Raw genomic sequence first — 17,595 nt, 5'->3', positions numbered from 1 at the left:
TATATATATATATATATATATATATATATATATATATATATATATATAAACTTTTCACCCTAAAAAAGAAAGGCATGCATGCCATTACTTTTAGAATACAAAGTAATATGAAAAACAAAGGAACCAATTAATTGCTCTCGTTCAAACAAATTCGTTCAGATTCCATGGAGTTTTATCCCCCAAAGTTACATAATCCCTAAAACCCTTTATAATTAACCCTTACATCATATTCTATGGAGTTTCATCCCCCAAAGTAAAGATGTTTGCTTGTAGTTGTATGTAAGCAGAGGAAATTAATCATAACGAACCTAGAAATCCCATGAGATATGTAAGACTAGAAATCCCATGAGATATGCAAGACCTAGAAATCCAAGTAAATACTTATTTATTTATCACTAATATTAGGGTTTATTTGGAGAAAAACTTCACATATTTACAAAATAAGCTTCAAAAGTGATTAATAAGAGATATAGCTAGGTCGAAATAAAGTTGGGGAAAAAAAAAAAGAAAAGAAGAAGAGAAAATTATAAAGTGCAAGGATGCATGAAGAGAAAGAACAAAAAGCAAGTAGCATACCTTTTTGCGGTAGCTAGAAGGCTTCCCACTTTTCCTCTGAGACAAGGAAATGAAGACAACCGGTAACGCAGGAAAAAAGGCAGACAACTGAGAGAACAAGCAATACTGCTGATTTCTTCGCTTCAAGGGCACGACGTCGTACCTAGGTTTAAAGAGGGGGAGAGAGATGGAGAGAGAGAGAGAAAGATATGGAGGAGACAGTGAGAGAGAGAGAGAGAGAGAGAGTTATGGATGAGTTTAAAGCCTAACTTCTGACAGAAGAATATGGGCAAAGAAATAAAGAAACAAACAATAAACAATAAACAATATAAAAATAATATAAGCTAATTGCATACGTAAAATTAACATACTTGTTAACACACTAGCTAATGCATGTGAGCCTTTCACCAGTATTAGAAGACATGTTAGTAAGCCTGTTAATTTTGTGTGTCCATATATGTTACTTATATATTACAGCTAGTATTATTGTCATGAAATATGGGAAAGAAGAAATCTAGAAAATAATTAAGTGAATGAATAATATTAGGGAGATCACTTTTTTGTACTCCATGGTATACCACATGGTGTGATAAATGATGTACGTATCCAACATCTAATGAGATAAAGAGTAATCCTAGGTAGACCATATATTCATACAACACTTGTGCACTATCTTATGCGGCAAGTGATGCTACAATCAACCTCCAATGATATTAATTCATTAAATGAAGTGACATGCATACATAATTTGCCACATCAATGGTAAGCTAATGTGGTACAAATATATGATCTCTCTAGCATTTTTCAATGAGATAAATATATCAATTAACATGATTTGTACACATCACTTATCTCATCAAATGATATATTCATCTGGTATAAAAACATAGTCTCCATATTGTTTTCTTTAAGTTAATGTATGGAAAGAAAAAAGGATGTAATTTTTGGTGAGTTAATAACGTATGAGGCGGGCGGTGTCTTGTTGTCTCATGAGGGTATGCTGCGTAGGGGCTTTGGTAAATGTCGTTGAACGGGAGACCTTAATCCTCAAAAAAATGAAGAAAATCTGCAAAAATGTCAATTTATTCCCATTTAGTACAGTCAATTTTCTTCTTTCCCCATTTTTAAATTATATTTTTCGTTTTTTTCTATCCAGTTTTATCTTTTTGTCTTCAGTTACGCATGCTCATAGTATTTGGTCAGAGTCCTTTATATTCCAAATCTAGTTCGTATATGCTCTTTCCATAAACCATGTAGCCCTTTTGCTCAAATATTATTCTTGGAAATTACTATATATATATATAGCTACATTTGCACTACTTGTTCTTTTCATGCTAAATTATTTAATAATTTAATTTTCATAGAAGCTAGAAATTTTCTTAAAAGCTGCGGTCAAACCCAAAGGATGTACGTTTGATCATCGACTGAGTGCCCTGAAACGCGTTCATCAAATGACAAAATTTGCATCAAATTCAGTGCAAACGAGAAACTTGAGAGGTTCCTCATTTAGTTGTTCAAAACATGCATGCATGCCATATTACTTATTTACCCATCCCCATTGCCATTGGCAGTTTTTTAGGGTAATGGGGCGCTGTGCTGCATGCAATCGACGACCATGATCGAGGACTTTGATGCATATCATGATTCCGGATCCTAGGCAGATTTTAAAATGTTAAGTATATGATCAGTAAAAGAAACCATAAAAACCACCCAAATTGATGAAGGTATATGTATGGCGTGTCCTACCATACCATTCAATAGGATTGCAACCAATGCCAAAGCTAGCTATATATCTCCGCTAGTCCACTTGACCTGATAATGATAATGGTACCACGTCAGTTTCCGATTATGCTACAACTTCTCCAGGAGAATGCAACTCATCCTAAAAGGATATGAACTATTTATGTATACATTGGCCTAATTATATCTTCCATATATCACACTGTAATGAGTGTTTAACCATGTCGATTTCTAATTCTGTTTAACATCGTGTTTTCTATTAAGAACTTATTAGAGCATTGATTCTTATGTTTGTCTAACTATTAAGTTAACTGTTATTTTTATGTAACACTTGAGTTTATCTTTGAACATTAGTTTAATTAAAAGTCCTTGCATAATTGAATGAATAAATAAATGTTCTCTTAACAGACTTAATTATTTTACCGAACGATACTTATATTGTTAAATTATGAATCTAAATTACACATTTAATAAATAAGAGACGAAGTTTATTGATAGTTTAATAAATCACAAATTCTTAATCTAACAACACAAGCATATTGACAAGAGAATATTTCTCTACTACATATATATTCAATAAGAATGGAAAAAGCTCCCCGATATTGAACCTGGGAGCCTTGTGGGGTGAGGAGGTAATTTAAGTTTTAAAAACTAAAACATCACAAAAGAGATGAAGAAAAATCATATTATATATATGAATATGGATGATAAGAAAGCAGAATGCTTAAAGTCCGTGGCATTTACACGTGCTGGTTCAACACAGAATACACAATTCAAGGCCTCGATTAGCTTAATTTAATACCAAATGCAATGCAAGTAGCCGGGATCGGGATGGCTTTGTTTCAGTTCTATTCAGACCCAAAGGGATTCCCACGCGATCTTCCATATATAAATATTATCATTCTTATTTATATATCTGTATGCATATATTTCCTGGTCAAACACGCTGAATGAGTGCACCTGTGTTACATAAAGAGAAATGTTAAAAAAAACTTTCTCAAAAGTGAGGCTCTTCATAGATTTTCTGTTACTTCATGTTTTTAACATAATGTCTTATAATGTTGATACAGAAATTAACGTTAAACTGTGGTGTGTCAGAGAGTCCATGAAGATTCCTCTTTAAGAGAGTCTCTTTAGCGTAAAGAGTCAATAGAAAGTCTCACTTTAAGAGAGTTTCCTTATCCTTTCTCTTATATAAGTACACATACTACTTTACTTCAAGCAGTAAGAGTAGTACTGGTTTCTGATGCATATTGGTTATGTATGTATATATATACATATTTATTTGTATATTATTTACATGCAACAACACAGCTGGTGCCGTTGCCTTTACGAACACTGCTACATACTTCATTCCTTCATTCACAGCATTAATTCATCAAATATAGAATGGAATTCTATGGATTATGGGAGCTTCTATTCTCCTCGCATCATGAACCCTAAACGCTCTTTTCCATGATGCTTGTTGGACTTCCAACAATCATTTATTCATGACTCTGGAGTCTGGTCAGCACCCAATTAATTTGCACCTAGATGCATGCAAGTATTTATATTTTTGAGAAGTCTCGTATTGGTCCATTAAACCACAAAATCTTTCTTCACTAGCACAATGTACATGTGGATACTGTCTTTGGTTATTGGGTAATTACAAATTTGCCTGCTTAACTTTGGAGTTGTACAAATTTGGTCCTTAAAAACAAATTTTGGTTCCAAGTTGATCCCTTAAATTCTTCGAAGTGTTTCTATTGTGGACAACAATATTGTTAGTTACAAAAAGTTGATAGGGTTAATTAGTGGTGAGCAAGATTAAATTCAACCAAATTTTTTTGGTCGAAACGTATTATTATGTTGACTATCAACAAGGAAAGATCCTAAACCGTCACAGTTTCTATAACCGTTAGAGAGATAAGAAACAAAGATGTAAAGCTGACTAGAGGGTTCTAGGTTGATCATGTGTTTAGCAAACCGTGGTATTACTTAAACTACTCTAATTGCGACACCTATAAAAAGTTATTCCAATCATATTATCCGATCAAGTTAGTATTACCATTGGCTTTTCTAGTTTGATTTGTTTTGGTCGGAATAGCGGTTCAAAACTTAAAGAAAGTGTGTGCAGCCTTTTCATGTTTTGGATTCCTCATTTCATCAAATGATAATTTGTTCTAGTAAACTAGGGTTTTGGGGAGCCTATAAATACATTTAAGGGTTCTAGTAATACAATAATTAGCCTTGTTTCCATTTAAGCGTGTAACAGTGTATTTTATGCAACTTTGCAATGCAGTAGCATACGTATTAGAGAAATATTGTATGGTTATTGTTTACATGCAACAACACTTATTGGTGCCGTTGCCTTTACGAACACTACTAGATTATAAGTATACACTGCATTAATTTCATCATTAAACATGTAATAATATGGGAATCCCATGGAGTATGGGAGCTTCTATTCTTCCTCGCATCATGTTCTATATATAATATATACATAGATATAATACATATACATACATACATACATATATATATATATATTATGTATCGTACGCTCATTTCCATGATTCTTATTGTAGCTCCAACTCCAACAATCATTAACCCACTCCACTCTCTCTGGTCAGCTCTAAATTATTAATTTGCATGGCGACCTAGATGCATGCAAAGTGAACACTCTTATGGCGCGTTTTGTGTTCGTCCCATTAAACCACAAAATCAAACGTCTACTATTTGACTTTTCTATTTGGATACAAGTCCTGAGATTTAACATAATAAAATATACTTGTCACTAAACTACAGTCTATTGATATGGTAATTCTTTCTCACTTGTAATTCAGAAATTTTAGGTTTGACTTACATGAATAATAAGTTCGGTACCTAATTATTATCGCTTACTATTTTATCTGTCTTAGCCAAAGCCCCTTAAATTAGAATATTGTTGCTTCAGAAAAGGATTAGGGTTACATGTCATGTGGTACATCTGAATGTCAAACAAAAAGCTGTACCGCAACTACAAGCAGTCAAAGTATGGTTGCATATGAAAAATTGGAAAGGGGCATGAGTAAACAGAAAGGAGCAACGTGATTTTCTCTTGGTCATACGAATCTACTGTACCTTGGGTTTCCCATGATGTTGCAAGAATCTAAAAATACCGTGCAAAATTCAGAAACATAAAAAGGGTGGTAACGCTTGATCTGATCTTATATATTTGGGATGCATGTAGCAAAAACTGATACATTAGAGCAAAGCTGACCAAGTTGTTGGTTGTAAGCTTAAGATACAAGTAATGTATACATCTTAGTATAGGCTGTTTCAACCTTCACTCGTTGGATTAAACCTCAGCTGATGCAGCATTCTTTGTGATCATGCGATGTTTGGGGATGCTCCGTAGTTATCTCCAAGAACATGATGGGTGGGTGTTTAATGGATCGCATTCACAACAAAAGCTAGAGTACTCCGTCAAGAAAAAGGTTCGCATGGTCTCCATTGCTTCACACTGTCTGTCAAAGGACCTGTTACTGCAGCAGACCATGAATTCAGTTCTGGCAAAGGTCCCGTCAGTGCGAGATAATTTTCACCAAAAGTTTGCGGCATTTTCTTCCAGCTTACCTGTGTTATTCATATATCAAACTGTGAGCTTTCTTCAATATAAGAGGCATTAACCTAGTAAATGAAACAAAAATCTGATTTACTCAGAGCATGAACAAAGACAATGAGATCCATGTAAGACTTGGAGAATGCATGCACAGAAAAGCTAAGAAGCTCAAATTAAAGACTAACAAATTGGCGCCCAAAATTATCATAGCATTTTAACTACAGAATTCAGTACAAGGGAGAAGCGATGGTACCCCAAAAAAAACTCAAAACATATTTCAAAGCAACGAGCAGATTAAGTTGAATTTTCTTTGTATAGATTGTGTATATACTGCATGTTTTCTCTGTATCAAGTTTGGTATCGTAAAAGCAGAGGACACTTGGGGTGTTCAGTGGAAAGTAATTGTTTCAGTTCAGTGTTACTCAAAACTTAAATCCTTAAACTTAGGAAATGACCAACCACCATGAGATTCAAGCACATAATTACTAATCAGACAAACAATCAAAGCTTCATTACCAAGCTAAGTAACCGTTGACTAAAATCAAAGAAATTTGATCCCAAAATTTAAGCTGAAAAACACAAGCCCAATAATTCATATAATTTATATCAACACGACACACCAACAAGTTCATTGTGCTTTGTGCTTATGCACAAACTCAAATACGGATACAGGTGCACGAGCACCACCTAACTTGTTAGCTCTAGCCATGATTGAAGATAACCCTTGGAAACTATGAAAGATAAGTGATTCAAGACTAATACATTCGGATTTGAGCCATTCTAATTTCACAGAACAGAAAAAACATGCCTATTATATTTTTGGACTTTTCAATAAACAAGAAAAATAGCTCATCTTTCTCATCTGTTATAATAGTATCTAAACTTCGGTTTGTAAATATGATTAGAATAAACAAATTAGTGCAATCCTGATAAGTAATTAGATGTTGCAAGCTGGAAATACTTAATCAAAAGATTTTCAAGCCAAAAAGCCCTACTTGTCCGGGGAATGCTTTAGATAATGCCTGGATAGTAGAATTTGGCAGCCAACTGTCATCGGTGGATATATTTTTTGGATGAGCTGTTCCATCCCTGACATCAGATGGTTCATCTATGCCGCCACAATTCACCATTAGGCGGCCATAGGGCATCAGCTGAATCTTTAATTCCAACCAAGTTGTAACCTGTCATATAAAATACAATATAATCATAACTTAAAAGTTTAAAACACAAGGTAACGTGTGATGTGGTCATAATGGAGGACAACGAAATTATCAAGACATATAGGCAGTTGGATACATCATAGCTTATTTTGGAAGAAAGGAAAGCTGTGCGATAGCCAAAATACAATTAGCAAGTATGAAAGTACATAGTAGCTAGTCCTAGCGAAATTACTAGGTTGTACAAATTCTTAGATCCAGATTGTTTCTTACCAGGCTTCTACCTTAACAAGTAACTTGAGCATACATAATAATTGGACATTTTGTTGGTTTCAATCTTCATTAGCTGTATTAAACCCTAAAGCCAGACTTCTGCAAAACGTCCTTAAGTGCGTGAGCCTGTTGATTGTTGTACAACTTACAATTAATTGATCTCAAAACTTAGATTGCTTATAACTGAGCTTTCAACTAATATTGGTCCTGCATTTAACAACATTTAACATCACTTCCCTATGGGTCCTTCCTTTATGACTTCCTTTTTCATTCTCACATCCATGTTTACAAGGGCTGTTTTCTCTGGCCAAGTCAAAGCAGTATTCTGAATGACATTCGATGATTTCTTCTGCACATTCAAGTTGACTTTTTTAAGTCTATACCATACATGTTTCTCTCTCCTTATTTCGTTGCTCCTCCTGTTATTCCTTGATTAAATAACTGCATTCTCTGCATAAAGCATAAATTCTCATGGAAATTTCACTACACCCCTTCAAAATACTTCTTCTAGGTCTTTCTAATGGAACTCAGAATAAGGTTGTTCAAGGGGATAGCATTCTCTATATGTTTCCAGATATCGAAGTGTAAAAAGTGGGATTGATGACAAGATGATCTTCTGGAGATGAAGTGTATCAAATGTTGGAAAAGTAACAAGTCAGATATCATTCTTCATACCTCTTGCAACTGTGGCAAAACTTTTCCATCAGAAAACAAGTCAATGACAATGCCTGATATTTGCTGCAAGAACAAGTTAGCAATACAGTAGGGACAGAACTGTAGGGAATTGCGAAAAATGAGGCATATACAATATATGTACTCGGGAAGTATGCACAAGAGTACATAAATTACAAAACAAACCCTCGAATCTGTCCACAACATCCAAAGAAATTTAAAATGTGAGCCAGGTAATACAACGAGCCATGTAGACAAGGATCTCACCAGCATATCCTCCAGGAATATTAACTGAAGGAGAAAGGGCATCACCAATATGAACATTAAGTACACCACCAGCTTGAGTATGCTTCTCAAGATCAGACAGTCCAAGATATTCTCTTGCTTTATCAATCAACTAAAAACATTTGAAATTTTGAGTAAGGAAGCATTCACCGTACTAACAGATCATAGCATATATCAGCAAATATGATTTACCAAGATTAAACATATGAAAAAACTGAAAATTACAACCACGATGGATCCCGTATATTAGTTTAATCATATGTCCAAGTACATATTCAGCAAACAATGCAGCGTAGTGACTTTAGTCGTGAGAGCCAAACAGATGAGATAGTACAACTTCTCAAGGTAACATTTTTAAGAAATGGACTGCAGACCAAGTAGCCTGTTTAGTGATATTTTTCTTGTCCGTGATGTTTACACTGTTAATCTAAATGTTGTTAACCTTGTGCGTTTGACTTTTTCAGTAGCTCAGCATATTTTTCAGCTATTTGAGATAAGAGTCATGTTCATAACTTAATAAATTTCAAAAGAAATTTTCTCACAGCTAAATAATTTTCAGCACATAAACTTGGTTTTTCTATTTCTTCCAGAAAGAACTTGTTAGGATTACTATTCTTAAAGGTGCTGCTAAGGGCAATGACCTTAGATAGTGATGCCACTGTATTCCACGAATATAAGATTTTCAAGCCCAGTTAGGGAAACATTGAGATGCTTTACATGTTCTCTCCTAGACAATGGAGAGAAACACTGTGCTAGCAGGCCCACACCATCAGCATGATTTCAATCCGGTGGCATATGATTTGAAAATTCCCATGACATATTCACGTGTTACAATTCCCATGACCAATAAATGCACTAGTAATGCTAGACAAGAGAATATTAGACCAAAAGTAGAGCATCTTGGCATTGCTGCAATAGAATTGCAGCCACCAACAAATTACATCAGAATTGAAATAAGATGAAGCGCATAGAACTGCTTAGTACTAGAGATGTCTACGTAGATAATGCTTCAAACTGAAACAAAGCGATTTTGAATCCTTTGGTCAATAGTCTGAATGTGCTCTTTAAGTTACCACATGATAGTAATTCAATGTCATGAAAAAGCTTTCGCTTATATATGTAGAGTTCAAGTAGTGCAATTACGAAAGATTGTTCAAACCTATGAAGTCAAGTCAAATGCTTTTCAAACACTCACAATTTGATCAATCTCCCAACCTTCAAGCTGCAATGACGGCCACAAGTCGAGCATCAGATGAGCAGCTGTTCCACCACCCTGCTGTGAACAATTCAGCAACATTTGTACTTGGGAAAACACTAGTTACAATACGAAAGGATTTTCACAAGATGCTCAACATTTGTCCAAAATGAAATGAATTACCAAGCCAAGGATGGCAATAGGACCTTTCGGAACAATAGCAGGCAAGCTAGCAAACTCATCCTGCACAATACAATACAAACACAAAGACTTTCTTTCACATATTAGAGCGATACTCTAATCTAATCTAAACTACATAAGGAAGATCCGAACTTGGGTGCGTAAACACATTGAAATACACATACCCAGTAGAAAGCAGTCCACTTCTGGTCCTTGTAAACAATGCTATGCACATCATCTGGACGAACCCAAAACAAAAACAACATTTAAATGCAGAACAAAATAATGGGTAACAATCGGACTGAGGAAAAATATGTAAAGAAACACATACAAGAAGAATCGAGGAGCAGCATTCTCGATTTCGGAGTGTCGACGATTACAATGTCGTTGAAACCGCTTTTCATGGCCGTCAGAACTTGAAATTCTTCTTCTTCCTCCTCCTTTTTCTCTTCCACTTTCACTGCTTGGTTATCTGCATTGGAGGCTTGTGTCTTGACTTTTCGGTTCCCATGACACAACCGAAGCGAAACGGAGGATGTTGCTCCACAGGGATGTGAATGGTATAGATAACTCGTAGCAGGGGCGTGAGTTCGACTCGGACCGAGCTGTTGGGCGCGTAGGACTAGCAGGCTATTAGTTAGCAGAACCATCGCTGTTTTCAATCTTCCATCCCCAGCAGCGTCACTTCACTGTTTCTTATCCGTTTGTCGGTTTTCGGTATTTTTAAGGGATGTGGTCTCTCAGAAAACTGCAGGGCCACCTGCGGAACTTTTGTTTTGAAATTGTTCGGCCGGGTGCCACCGAACATCGTTCAATTCAGTTTATTTTTCGATGCTCGGCAGAGTGTTACCGAATTACTAGATTCTAGTTCGGGTGCTGGTCTGCTGAACATTTCAGCGAACCCAGAACTACTCAAAGTTGGTGAGCAGTTGGATTTGAGCACTTAAAACATTTAGTTTAGAAACTTAACACCATTGTAATTTGAATATCTGCACTGAACTTTGTTTTTTGGAGTTCGGACCATGAGTAATCATTTTTTTGGACATAATGTTTCTTCTTTATTAAATCACGGATTGTTGATAACATGTTAATAACAAAACGCACTAACATGTTATCGATATATTATCTTCAACACTGATATGAAACCCGTCATTTATCAAAAGATGAACATGCTTGATTACAAAATGCAATGATCCAGAGAAAGTAGTGGCCAATGGGAATGCTACTTTGGGCAATACATCTAACCATATAGAGACAAAACATATATAATATATAGTTATTACTGCATTAAAATCAAGACAAAAACAAAGGGTAGGGATCTGCATGGGGGGTGAAGAAGGGACAACAAATCCCCTGCACAATTCTGAGTGCAGCACATAGACTTTGACAAGCTGAAACCTGCTTTTCAAAAAACACCACAGGACTCGGCTCTCTCCTCCATTCTTTCTAACGTTTGTGTCTTTGGATGGCTGTATATCTAACCATATATCAAAAGACTGTACAAACCAATCCTATCATATTGTATCACCTAAAACCCCTGCTAATTAGCAATAATAATAATAATCGTCCCCTAAACCACACCACAAACAAAAGATTATTTCCTACTAGTTAATATTGTATAGAGGCATCAACTGCCTTCACAAGTGCATCCCATTGAAAATGCTGTATGCACCGTCTTGTGCTCGATTGGTGAACTTTGTTACAGCTCCGTTTTGGTATGCTTTTGCTGCTCCATTTGGGACATTCCTCCCACATGCTGCTTGGAACATATGATTGCCTGCTCCATTTGGAACACAAGTCCTTTGGGACAACATGTCGTTGCTTGCTCCATTTGGGACAATATTCCTTTGGGATAACATGTCATTGGCAGCTAGATTTGGGACGTTTCTTTTGCTCTCGGAGCCCTGCAAGAGATTGTCCAACTGCCCACATGCTGCTGCTATAAGCCCTGCACGATATTACAAAATTGACGGTTATTTACAAGGTTTTGTTTTACTTCTGCAATCTGATGCACGTCATGAGTAGAGAAGAGTTTTGAATTCGGGTTCTCAAAATTGGCATAAAGTAAGATTTGAATGATCAAACTGCGGCAATGAGGTACACAACCTGAAGAACCATCGTCTAGCTCAAATATGTTACAACACTTTTAGCTGTAAATTGGATCAGGCTGGTCAACTTCAGAAATTTTCACCTTATTATGTTGAGAGTGTGAATTCCACATTGGGGAATTAAAGTCTCATAGCGGTTTAAATGATCTTGCGCCTCTCTAACTATAGAGTCTTAATGGAACAATTGAACTATATTGCATAATAATTAAGCTTGGCCTAATTTTTAGAGGAACAATATTGAGCACTCTTAATTTCAAGTTGAGTACCAAGTTACCAACTGCTATGAATAATCAGTTTTTGTTTGTCTCTAGCTATTTTTAGAATCTCAAGTGTAGAGATTGGATCCAATGGTTGGAAGGTTAGTGATGATCAAAACTTTCAACCAAAAACTAGCAGTATGTGTGGTGCAAGTCTCAAGTTTATGTAACGTCGTATGACTGAAACAAAAAGCTGAGTTTACAAGTTTAAGGATAAATGAGGCATGTACCTAAGAATAGAGCAGAAGGTTTTCCAGGCCTCGATTTAAATTCAGGATGGAACTGGACACCGATGAAATATGGATGATTACGCAGCTCAACAATCTGTGATTTTGATATACCAATTGTTACCTCAGAATCACTGCAGTATACAAATCCATTTGATTCTAAAGTTGAAAAGACAGAATGAAAGTTTATACCTCCATGCGTTGGCCAGTTTCATCCTTGCCAGTAAAAGAGAGGCCGGAATTTTCAAGGCGTGCTACCATTTCAGGATTAACCTGAATATCCAACAGAATCAGTCCTCCTGACAAAATTAGTGTCATAGAATATACAACTGTTTGCATTGGGATGTTACGTACCTCATATCTGTGCCGATGTCTCTCATCAATGAAGCGTTTGTTTCCATATCTAACAAAACGGAAATTGCACAGATTAGCCAATATAGGCATCTCATTCAGCATGCTGGTACCCTCTGATTTTTATGTGTATTAAATCAAGTTACTGATTGATCCTTGCAGATCAATAATTTCCTCAGAAACTTTGATTCTCATGAAAAAGTACGAGTGAAGATTCAAACAGATGTGATCTATGAAAATCAAATGCGTGTATTCCGTTCCAAATTAGTACTCACAGTTTAGCTGATTTGCAGTCTGTAGACTGAAAATATGTTCTCCTGGATCCAACACGCATCGTGCCTCCCATATGTGTTTTCGAGCCCTGCTTACATGGCACAGATATCAGATAATGGGAAAAACAAGATAAAAGTCCATTCGCTGAAAAATTCAAGAAATACAGACCTCAGGCATGAATATAACACAGGGATTTTTAGTGTCAGGATCAAATTCTGCACTATGAGCATCTTTCAGACCAAGAACAGATCGTGCAAACTCAATCACAGCAACCTGCATTCCTAGACAAATGCCAAGGAAAGGAATTCTCTTTTCCCGAGCGTATTTTGCAGCAAGAATTTTGCCTTGCACTCCTCTGTCACCGAACCCTCCGGGAACAAGAATACCATCTGCACCCTGAAGAAAAACGCCAGTCAGAAGGGTAACAAAGAAAGAAACTACAACGTAAGAAGGCTATTAAGCATCAGTACAAACCTTCAATAACTTCCATGCAGCTTTGTAGGCATCAGGATTCTGCAATATGCACATTTTCTGTCAAGTTTTTATCTAAGGTAAAATGTACATAAATTTTACGAATAAATATAATATATAATAATAACCTCTTTTGAAGTTGCTTCTTCAAGGTCTTCAGCCGAAACCCAATCCACGAAAAGTTTCTTGCCGCAAGCAACAGAAGCGTGCAAAAGAGCCTGCAGAAAGTAGTACAGATTTTACATCCAGCACCATCACCAATTTGCAAACCATCTAATAAACTCAATCATACATAATATTTCAGAATTTGAGTGTCAAAATGAAAGCAAAACAATTAACACTTGCTAACAGAATTAAGTGGTAGCTAGGTGCACCTTTTGTACAGAGAGGTAGGCATCTGCAAGGCTTGTATACTTTCCGACCATGGAAATGCGAACCTGTTACACAAATGACATTGGCACTTCAAGTTTCCACCAACAGACAGACCTAGACGCATGACATTAGGAATTGCTTGGGTCTTGGAACCTACCGGCTCATGCAACTTGTCACAAATTTCAGCCCTAGAAGTCCACTCTTCCAATTCAGGTTCCTTTGTTAATCTGCACATTATGGATGAATGTTTGAAAACTAAAACGCCACGGCAACTGATGAATAGGATTCCATCCCAAAATTACATGGCAAAAGAAAAAAGAGAGAAGAGTTCATTGGACAAACCCTTGAAGGTTGAGCACTTTGAAGATTGCTTCATGAGCTTTCTGATCCTATTTGACCAGAAGCGTGTGATAATTAGAGATTCAAAATGATTTAAGAAAGTCGATACATTTCAGAATTTGTGGAGAACAACTTACTCTTAAAAGTAATGGAATGTGCCAGATGTTGGGAACGTCGTAGAGAGTGATGATGTTCTCTTTCTACAAAATATTTAGCATTGGAGTTTTAGTAAAGTAAGCATCTTACAAAGCAGACAGACAAGATTTCAAGTAAAATGCTTGAACTAAATTTTTTCAAACATTTACCTGTACATGGCAGAATTGACTGACTTTAGTCTTCACGTTCTCTTTTAATGCCTGTAAATTTAGAACCTTATAGGCAACATGACAAAGAAAACATTGGGCAGCATATGTGCGCGTTTGTGTGTGTGTGTGTGTGTGTGTGTGTGTGTGTGTGTGTGTGTGTGTATGTATAGAGAGAGAGAGAGACCATTGTGCTGCGACAAGCTATGATATGTGGTGTCAAACCCAGACATCTCAGTCCACGAACGCTGTGCTGCGTTGGTTTTGTTTTCTGAACATGATTCGATACATCCATTAGAGCAAAGTAGTTTTTTTGTTCTCAATAACAGAAAAATTTACCGAGTTATAAGAAGCTTTACCTGCTCACCAACAACACTCAAAACAGGCACAAGGCTCACATGAATCAAGCAAAAGTTGTTACTACCTGAAATGGAAAAAAAATTCAACCAAGTTTTCAGAAAGAATTTACATAATGTGTCATCTGAAGTATGTAATACAATTTGCTTACCGACGCGATATGAGAACTGTCCTAATGCCTCAATGAAAGGCATGGATTCAATATCACCTGCAACCATAAATGTTTTTAGTAATTTAAAAGAAATCAAGAACATTGTTGTGAAATATATATATATATATGTACGTATGTATGTATACCTATAGTTCCACCCAATTCTATGACACAAACATCTGCTGCACCTGACTCTCCATCGACTGGAATTTTGGCTACACGCTCGATCCACTCTTGGATTGCATCTGTGATGTGAGGAACAACCTGCAGAAAAAGAAGGGGAAAAATATGAGAAACATAAGGACTAAATAAATATAGTACTATGGAGTCAAAAGTTAGAGGTAGGCAAAAACCTGGACAGTTTTTCCCAGATAATCTCCCTTTCTCTCTTTGTCAATAACCTCCTGCGACACAAGAAAGATTTTTGGAATATGCACTAGTAGGTATTATGTAGATTATAAATATAATATACACACACAGCCACACATATATATCTATACATATTCACTTGCCTGGTAAATCTTTCCAGTAGTAATATTATTATCGCGGGTCAGCTTGATATCTAGAAATCTTTCATAGTTTCCAAGGTCCAAGTCCACCTGTGAACATTGAAAAAAAAAAAAAAAAAAAAAACGACAAATTAGCAAATATTGTTTCAGATTTTGACAGTTGAGTCCAAATTTCATATTTATAATTTATTAGTTTCGAGTCAAAATTTCAGATTAGACTGATAAACAACAAATATTTCACATTAATAAAGTTTTCGGCTTATGCAAACGTGGGTTAAGCCAGTTGGACTGGTGTGCCTACCCCTTTGTACCAGAGCGTGAATTAATCCCTTCTCTGTGGATTAGAGTAGATACAATATATCCCTTAGTTAAAAAACAATAAGGTTTCTGCCTTTTGCCATCCAAAAATACATTCATCAACTTTTCTTCGGAAGATCCAAAGCTTCTAACAAATCACAGTTCCTCTCACAAACTGTCCCTAAAAAGAAGGGGAAATAAGTATCTAGAAGGGGGCAGGAGAGTGAGTTTCTGTACCTCACCACCATCATCCAACACAAACACTTCACCATGCTCAATTGGGGACACAGTTCCAGCATCGGTGTTTAGGTAAGGATCTGAATTACAAAAGAACAGAGAAATCATGATCAGAAAATAGAGAAATAAATTCCCACAAAAGAGATGCAAATCCATATGAAAATTGATAAGAGAATTGCAGGCATTCAGGTTTCTTTTCCTAAAGTTACACTAATTGAAATTTAAAATCTTTCATACAGCTATTAAAAAAAAAAGAATAAGAATGTTTAGCAGAAAAAGCTAAATCTGATGCATCTATTTTTTTTTTTTTTTCCTTAAAAAAAAAATGGAAAAAGTGGATGAGCTTTCCAACAAAACCGGCATAATGGGTTGCCTCAAAAGGTTTAAAACGGCAGAGATTAGCAACATAACAATAATAAATAAAAGGAAACAAAAACGAAAAGAACAAAAACAAGAAGAAGAAGAGAAGAAGAGAAGAAGAGAAAGAGACCAATTTTAATGGAAGTGACTCGAAGTCCACAAGCTTTGAGAAGAAGGCCAATACTGCTAGCAGTCACTCCTTTCCCAAGTCCACTTACTACTCCCCCTGTCACCAAAATATACTTCATTTCTTCTTCTCCGTCTTTCAAACCACCAACTTTTTCTGTGTAATTATTCCTACGCAAATCAAACAAATCCCATCAGCCCCAATAAGCATTTTAGTCTCCAGCATTGATTCTGTAAACAAAATGAAGAAGAAGAAGAAGAAAAAGAAAAGGCTGGATTTATTTATTTTGCTATGAATTTTTTACTTTGTAACAGAAACCCACCAGCCACCAGCACAGTAGCGTTTACTAAATCTTTACTTTCTTGACTTCTACAGTTGTTTCTTGGTGACTTTGAAACGTTATCTGATTTCTCTCTCTCTCTCTCCTTAATCCAACACAGAAGTGTAAAGAGGATGTGTTATATCATACAAAATCCCAAGCAAGGAAAAACCATCAGCTTCTTAACAGCAATAGACAGAGAAAATGAGAGAGAAGAGAATAATGTGGTAGTTAATGCAGTGAGGAATTGGTTAGGCATATGACTGCCTTTTATAGACAAAGAAAACCATTTTTCATTTTCCCCTCTAAAAAAAGGGCTAAGTTTATGCTCTTCCATTTTATCAATTTTTTTTTCACGTTACAGCTGCTGCAGCTGAGCAGCCGAGGTATACCCCATCCCACCAATAACTTGTACGTGAACTATAATATAAAATCACGACCACTAATCTCCTTATTCTTGTCAAATTAATGAATAATGTTATTCATACTATATTTTTGTACCATATTTTTATTCCGTCTTAGGTGTCATCAGATGTAGACAGCCATATCATTTGAAAAATTTGTAAAACCCAAGGAAATGAAGAAGAAAGACTTCTTCTTGTATACCACAATTATCATTTAATTAACTAGTTTTTTTTAATTATTATTTTATTAAATAATGAACTAAATTTAAAAAGGAAAACTAATGAAAAGGGTTTGAAAACTTTAAGTGATTGACTTTTTAGTGTAAAAATGTGATTTTTCGTTAAAATGAACAGTACCATATGTTTTTTTTGTTAAAATTCCCAATTTAAAAATCTGATTAATTCAAATGATGTGACTATCCACATCAAATGTCATTTAATATAATATAAAAATATGGTACAAAAATATGATATGAATACCATTACTCCAAATT

The 17,595-nt window shown here is 35.7% G+C and overlaps 2 protein-coding genes across 8 annotated transcripts; both read right to left on the bottom strand.

Annotated features, from left to right (window-relative positions):
• Positions 1 to 5,461: 5,461 nt before the first annotated feature.
• On the bottom strand, positions 5,462 to 10,453 carry LOC137726556 (uncharacterized). Of its 4 annotated transcripts, none has more exons than XM_068465489.2 (8): positions 9,972 to 10,453; positions 9,826 to 9,878; positions 9,644 to 9,703; positions 9,461 to 9,538; positions 8,248 to 8,377; positions 7,984 to 8,036; positions 6,874 to 7,059; positions 5,462 to 5,892 (listed from the first exon to the last, which is right to left on the bottom strand). In XM_068465489.2, the coding sequence occupies exons 1-8, from the start codon at positions 10,288 to 10,290 to the stop codon at positions 5,743 to 5,745; spliced, it is 1,029 nt and encodes a 342-aa protein (XP_068321590.2). In that variant the 5' UTR covers positions 10,291 to 10,453; the 3' UTR covers positions 5,462 to 5,742. The 4 variants fall into 4 exon arrangements, with proteins under 4 accessions (XP_068321590.2, XP_088550170.1, XP_088550171.1 ...); XM_088694044.1 differs by having other exon boundaries at positions 9,461 to 9,541; positions 9,644 to 9,730; positions 9,972 to 10,373; XM_088694045.1 differs by having other exon boundaries at positions 9,644 to 9,730; positions 9,972 to 10,373.
• A 449-nt stretch (positions 10,454 to 10,902) lies between these two features.
• Positions 10,903 to 17,055, bottom strand: LOC137724491 (uncharacterized). 4 transcript variants are annotated; one of them, XM_068463231.2, is made up of 22 exons: positions 16,701 to 17,055; positions 16,382 to 16,548; positions 15,892 to 15,971; positions 15,361 to 15,447; positions 15,202 to 15,252; positions 14,995 to 15,112; positions 14,849 to 14,905; positions 14,700 to 14,764; positions 14,528 to 14,611; positions 14,344 to 14,394; positions 14,176 to 14,238; positions 14,042 to 14,088; positions 13,857 to 13,926; positions 13,702 to 13,764; positions 13,456 to 13,545; positions 13,331 to 13,369; positions 13,025 to 13,252; positions 12,859 to 12,944; positions 12,587 to 12,635; positions 12,425 to 12,505; positions 12,236 to 12,329; positions 10,903 to 11,588 (listed from the first exon to the last, which is right to left on the bottom strand). In XM_068463231.2, exons 2-22 carry the CDS (start codon positions 16,497 to 16,499, stop codon positions 11,278 to 11,280), a joined length of 1,932 nt encoding a protein of 643 aa, XP_068319332.1. In that variant the 5' UTR covers positions 16,500 to 16,548; positions 16,701 to 17,055; the 3' UTR covers positions 10,903 to 11,277. The 4 variants fall into 4 exon arrangements, with proteins under 4 accessions (XP_068319332.1, XP_068319333.1, XP_088550168.1 ...); XM_068463232.2 differs by having other exon boundaries at positions 16,683 to 16,975; XM_088694042.1 differs by lacking the exon at positions 16,701 to 17,055 and having other exon boundaries at positions 16,382 to 16,625.
• Positions 17,056 to 17,595: the final 540 nt, after the last annotated feature.

Source organism: Pyrus communis, chromosome 5 (genome assembly GCF_041283825.1).
Source record: "Pyrus communis isolate YQ-2024b chromosome 5, ASM4128382v1, whole genome shotgun sequence".
In the NCBI taxonomy this organism is placed as follows: Eukaryota; Viridiplantae; Streptophyta; class Magnoliopsida; order Rosales; family Rosaceae; genus Pyrus; species Pyrus communis.
Note: the sequence above shows the minus strand (reverse complement) of the source record. Positions and strands in the feature narration are given on the sequence as shown.

What these genes read in the sequence shown, in the direction of transcription:
- LOC137724491 (XM_068463231.2), bottom strand. Translation starts at nt 16,499, where the DNA reads ATGAAGTATATTTTGGTGACAGGGGGAGTAGTAAGTGGACTTGGGAAA. An exon ending in TGTTGGATGATGGTGGTGAG is followed by an intron (nt 15,448 to 15,891) that starts GTACAGAAACTC and finishes CAATGTTCACAG; the next exon opens with GTGGACTTGGACCTTGGAAA. An exon ending in GACATCGGCACAGATATGAG is followed by an intron (nt 12,506 to 12,586) that starts GTACGTAACATC and finishes TTGGATATTCAG; the next exon opens with GTTAATCCTGAAATGGTAGC.
- LOC137726556 (XM_088694044.1), bottom strand. Translation starts at nt 10,290, where the DNA reads ATGGTTCTGCTAACTAATAGCCTGCTAGTCCTACGCGCCCAACAGCTC. An exon ending in AGTGGACTGCTTTCTACTGG is followed by an intron (nt 9,731 to 9,825) that starts GTATGTGTATTT and finishes TGTGAAAGAAAG; the next exon opens with TCTTTGTGTTTGTATTGTAT. An exon ending in GTTGGGAGATTGATCAAATT is followed by an intron (nt 8,378 to 9,460) that starts GTGAGTGTTTGA and finishes AAATGTTTTTAG; the next exon opens with TTGATTGATAAAGCAAGAGA.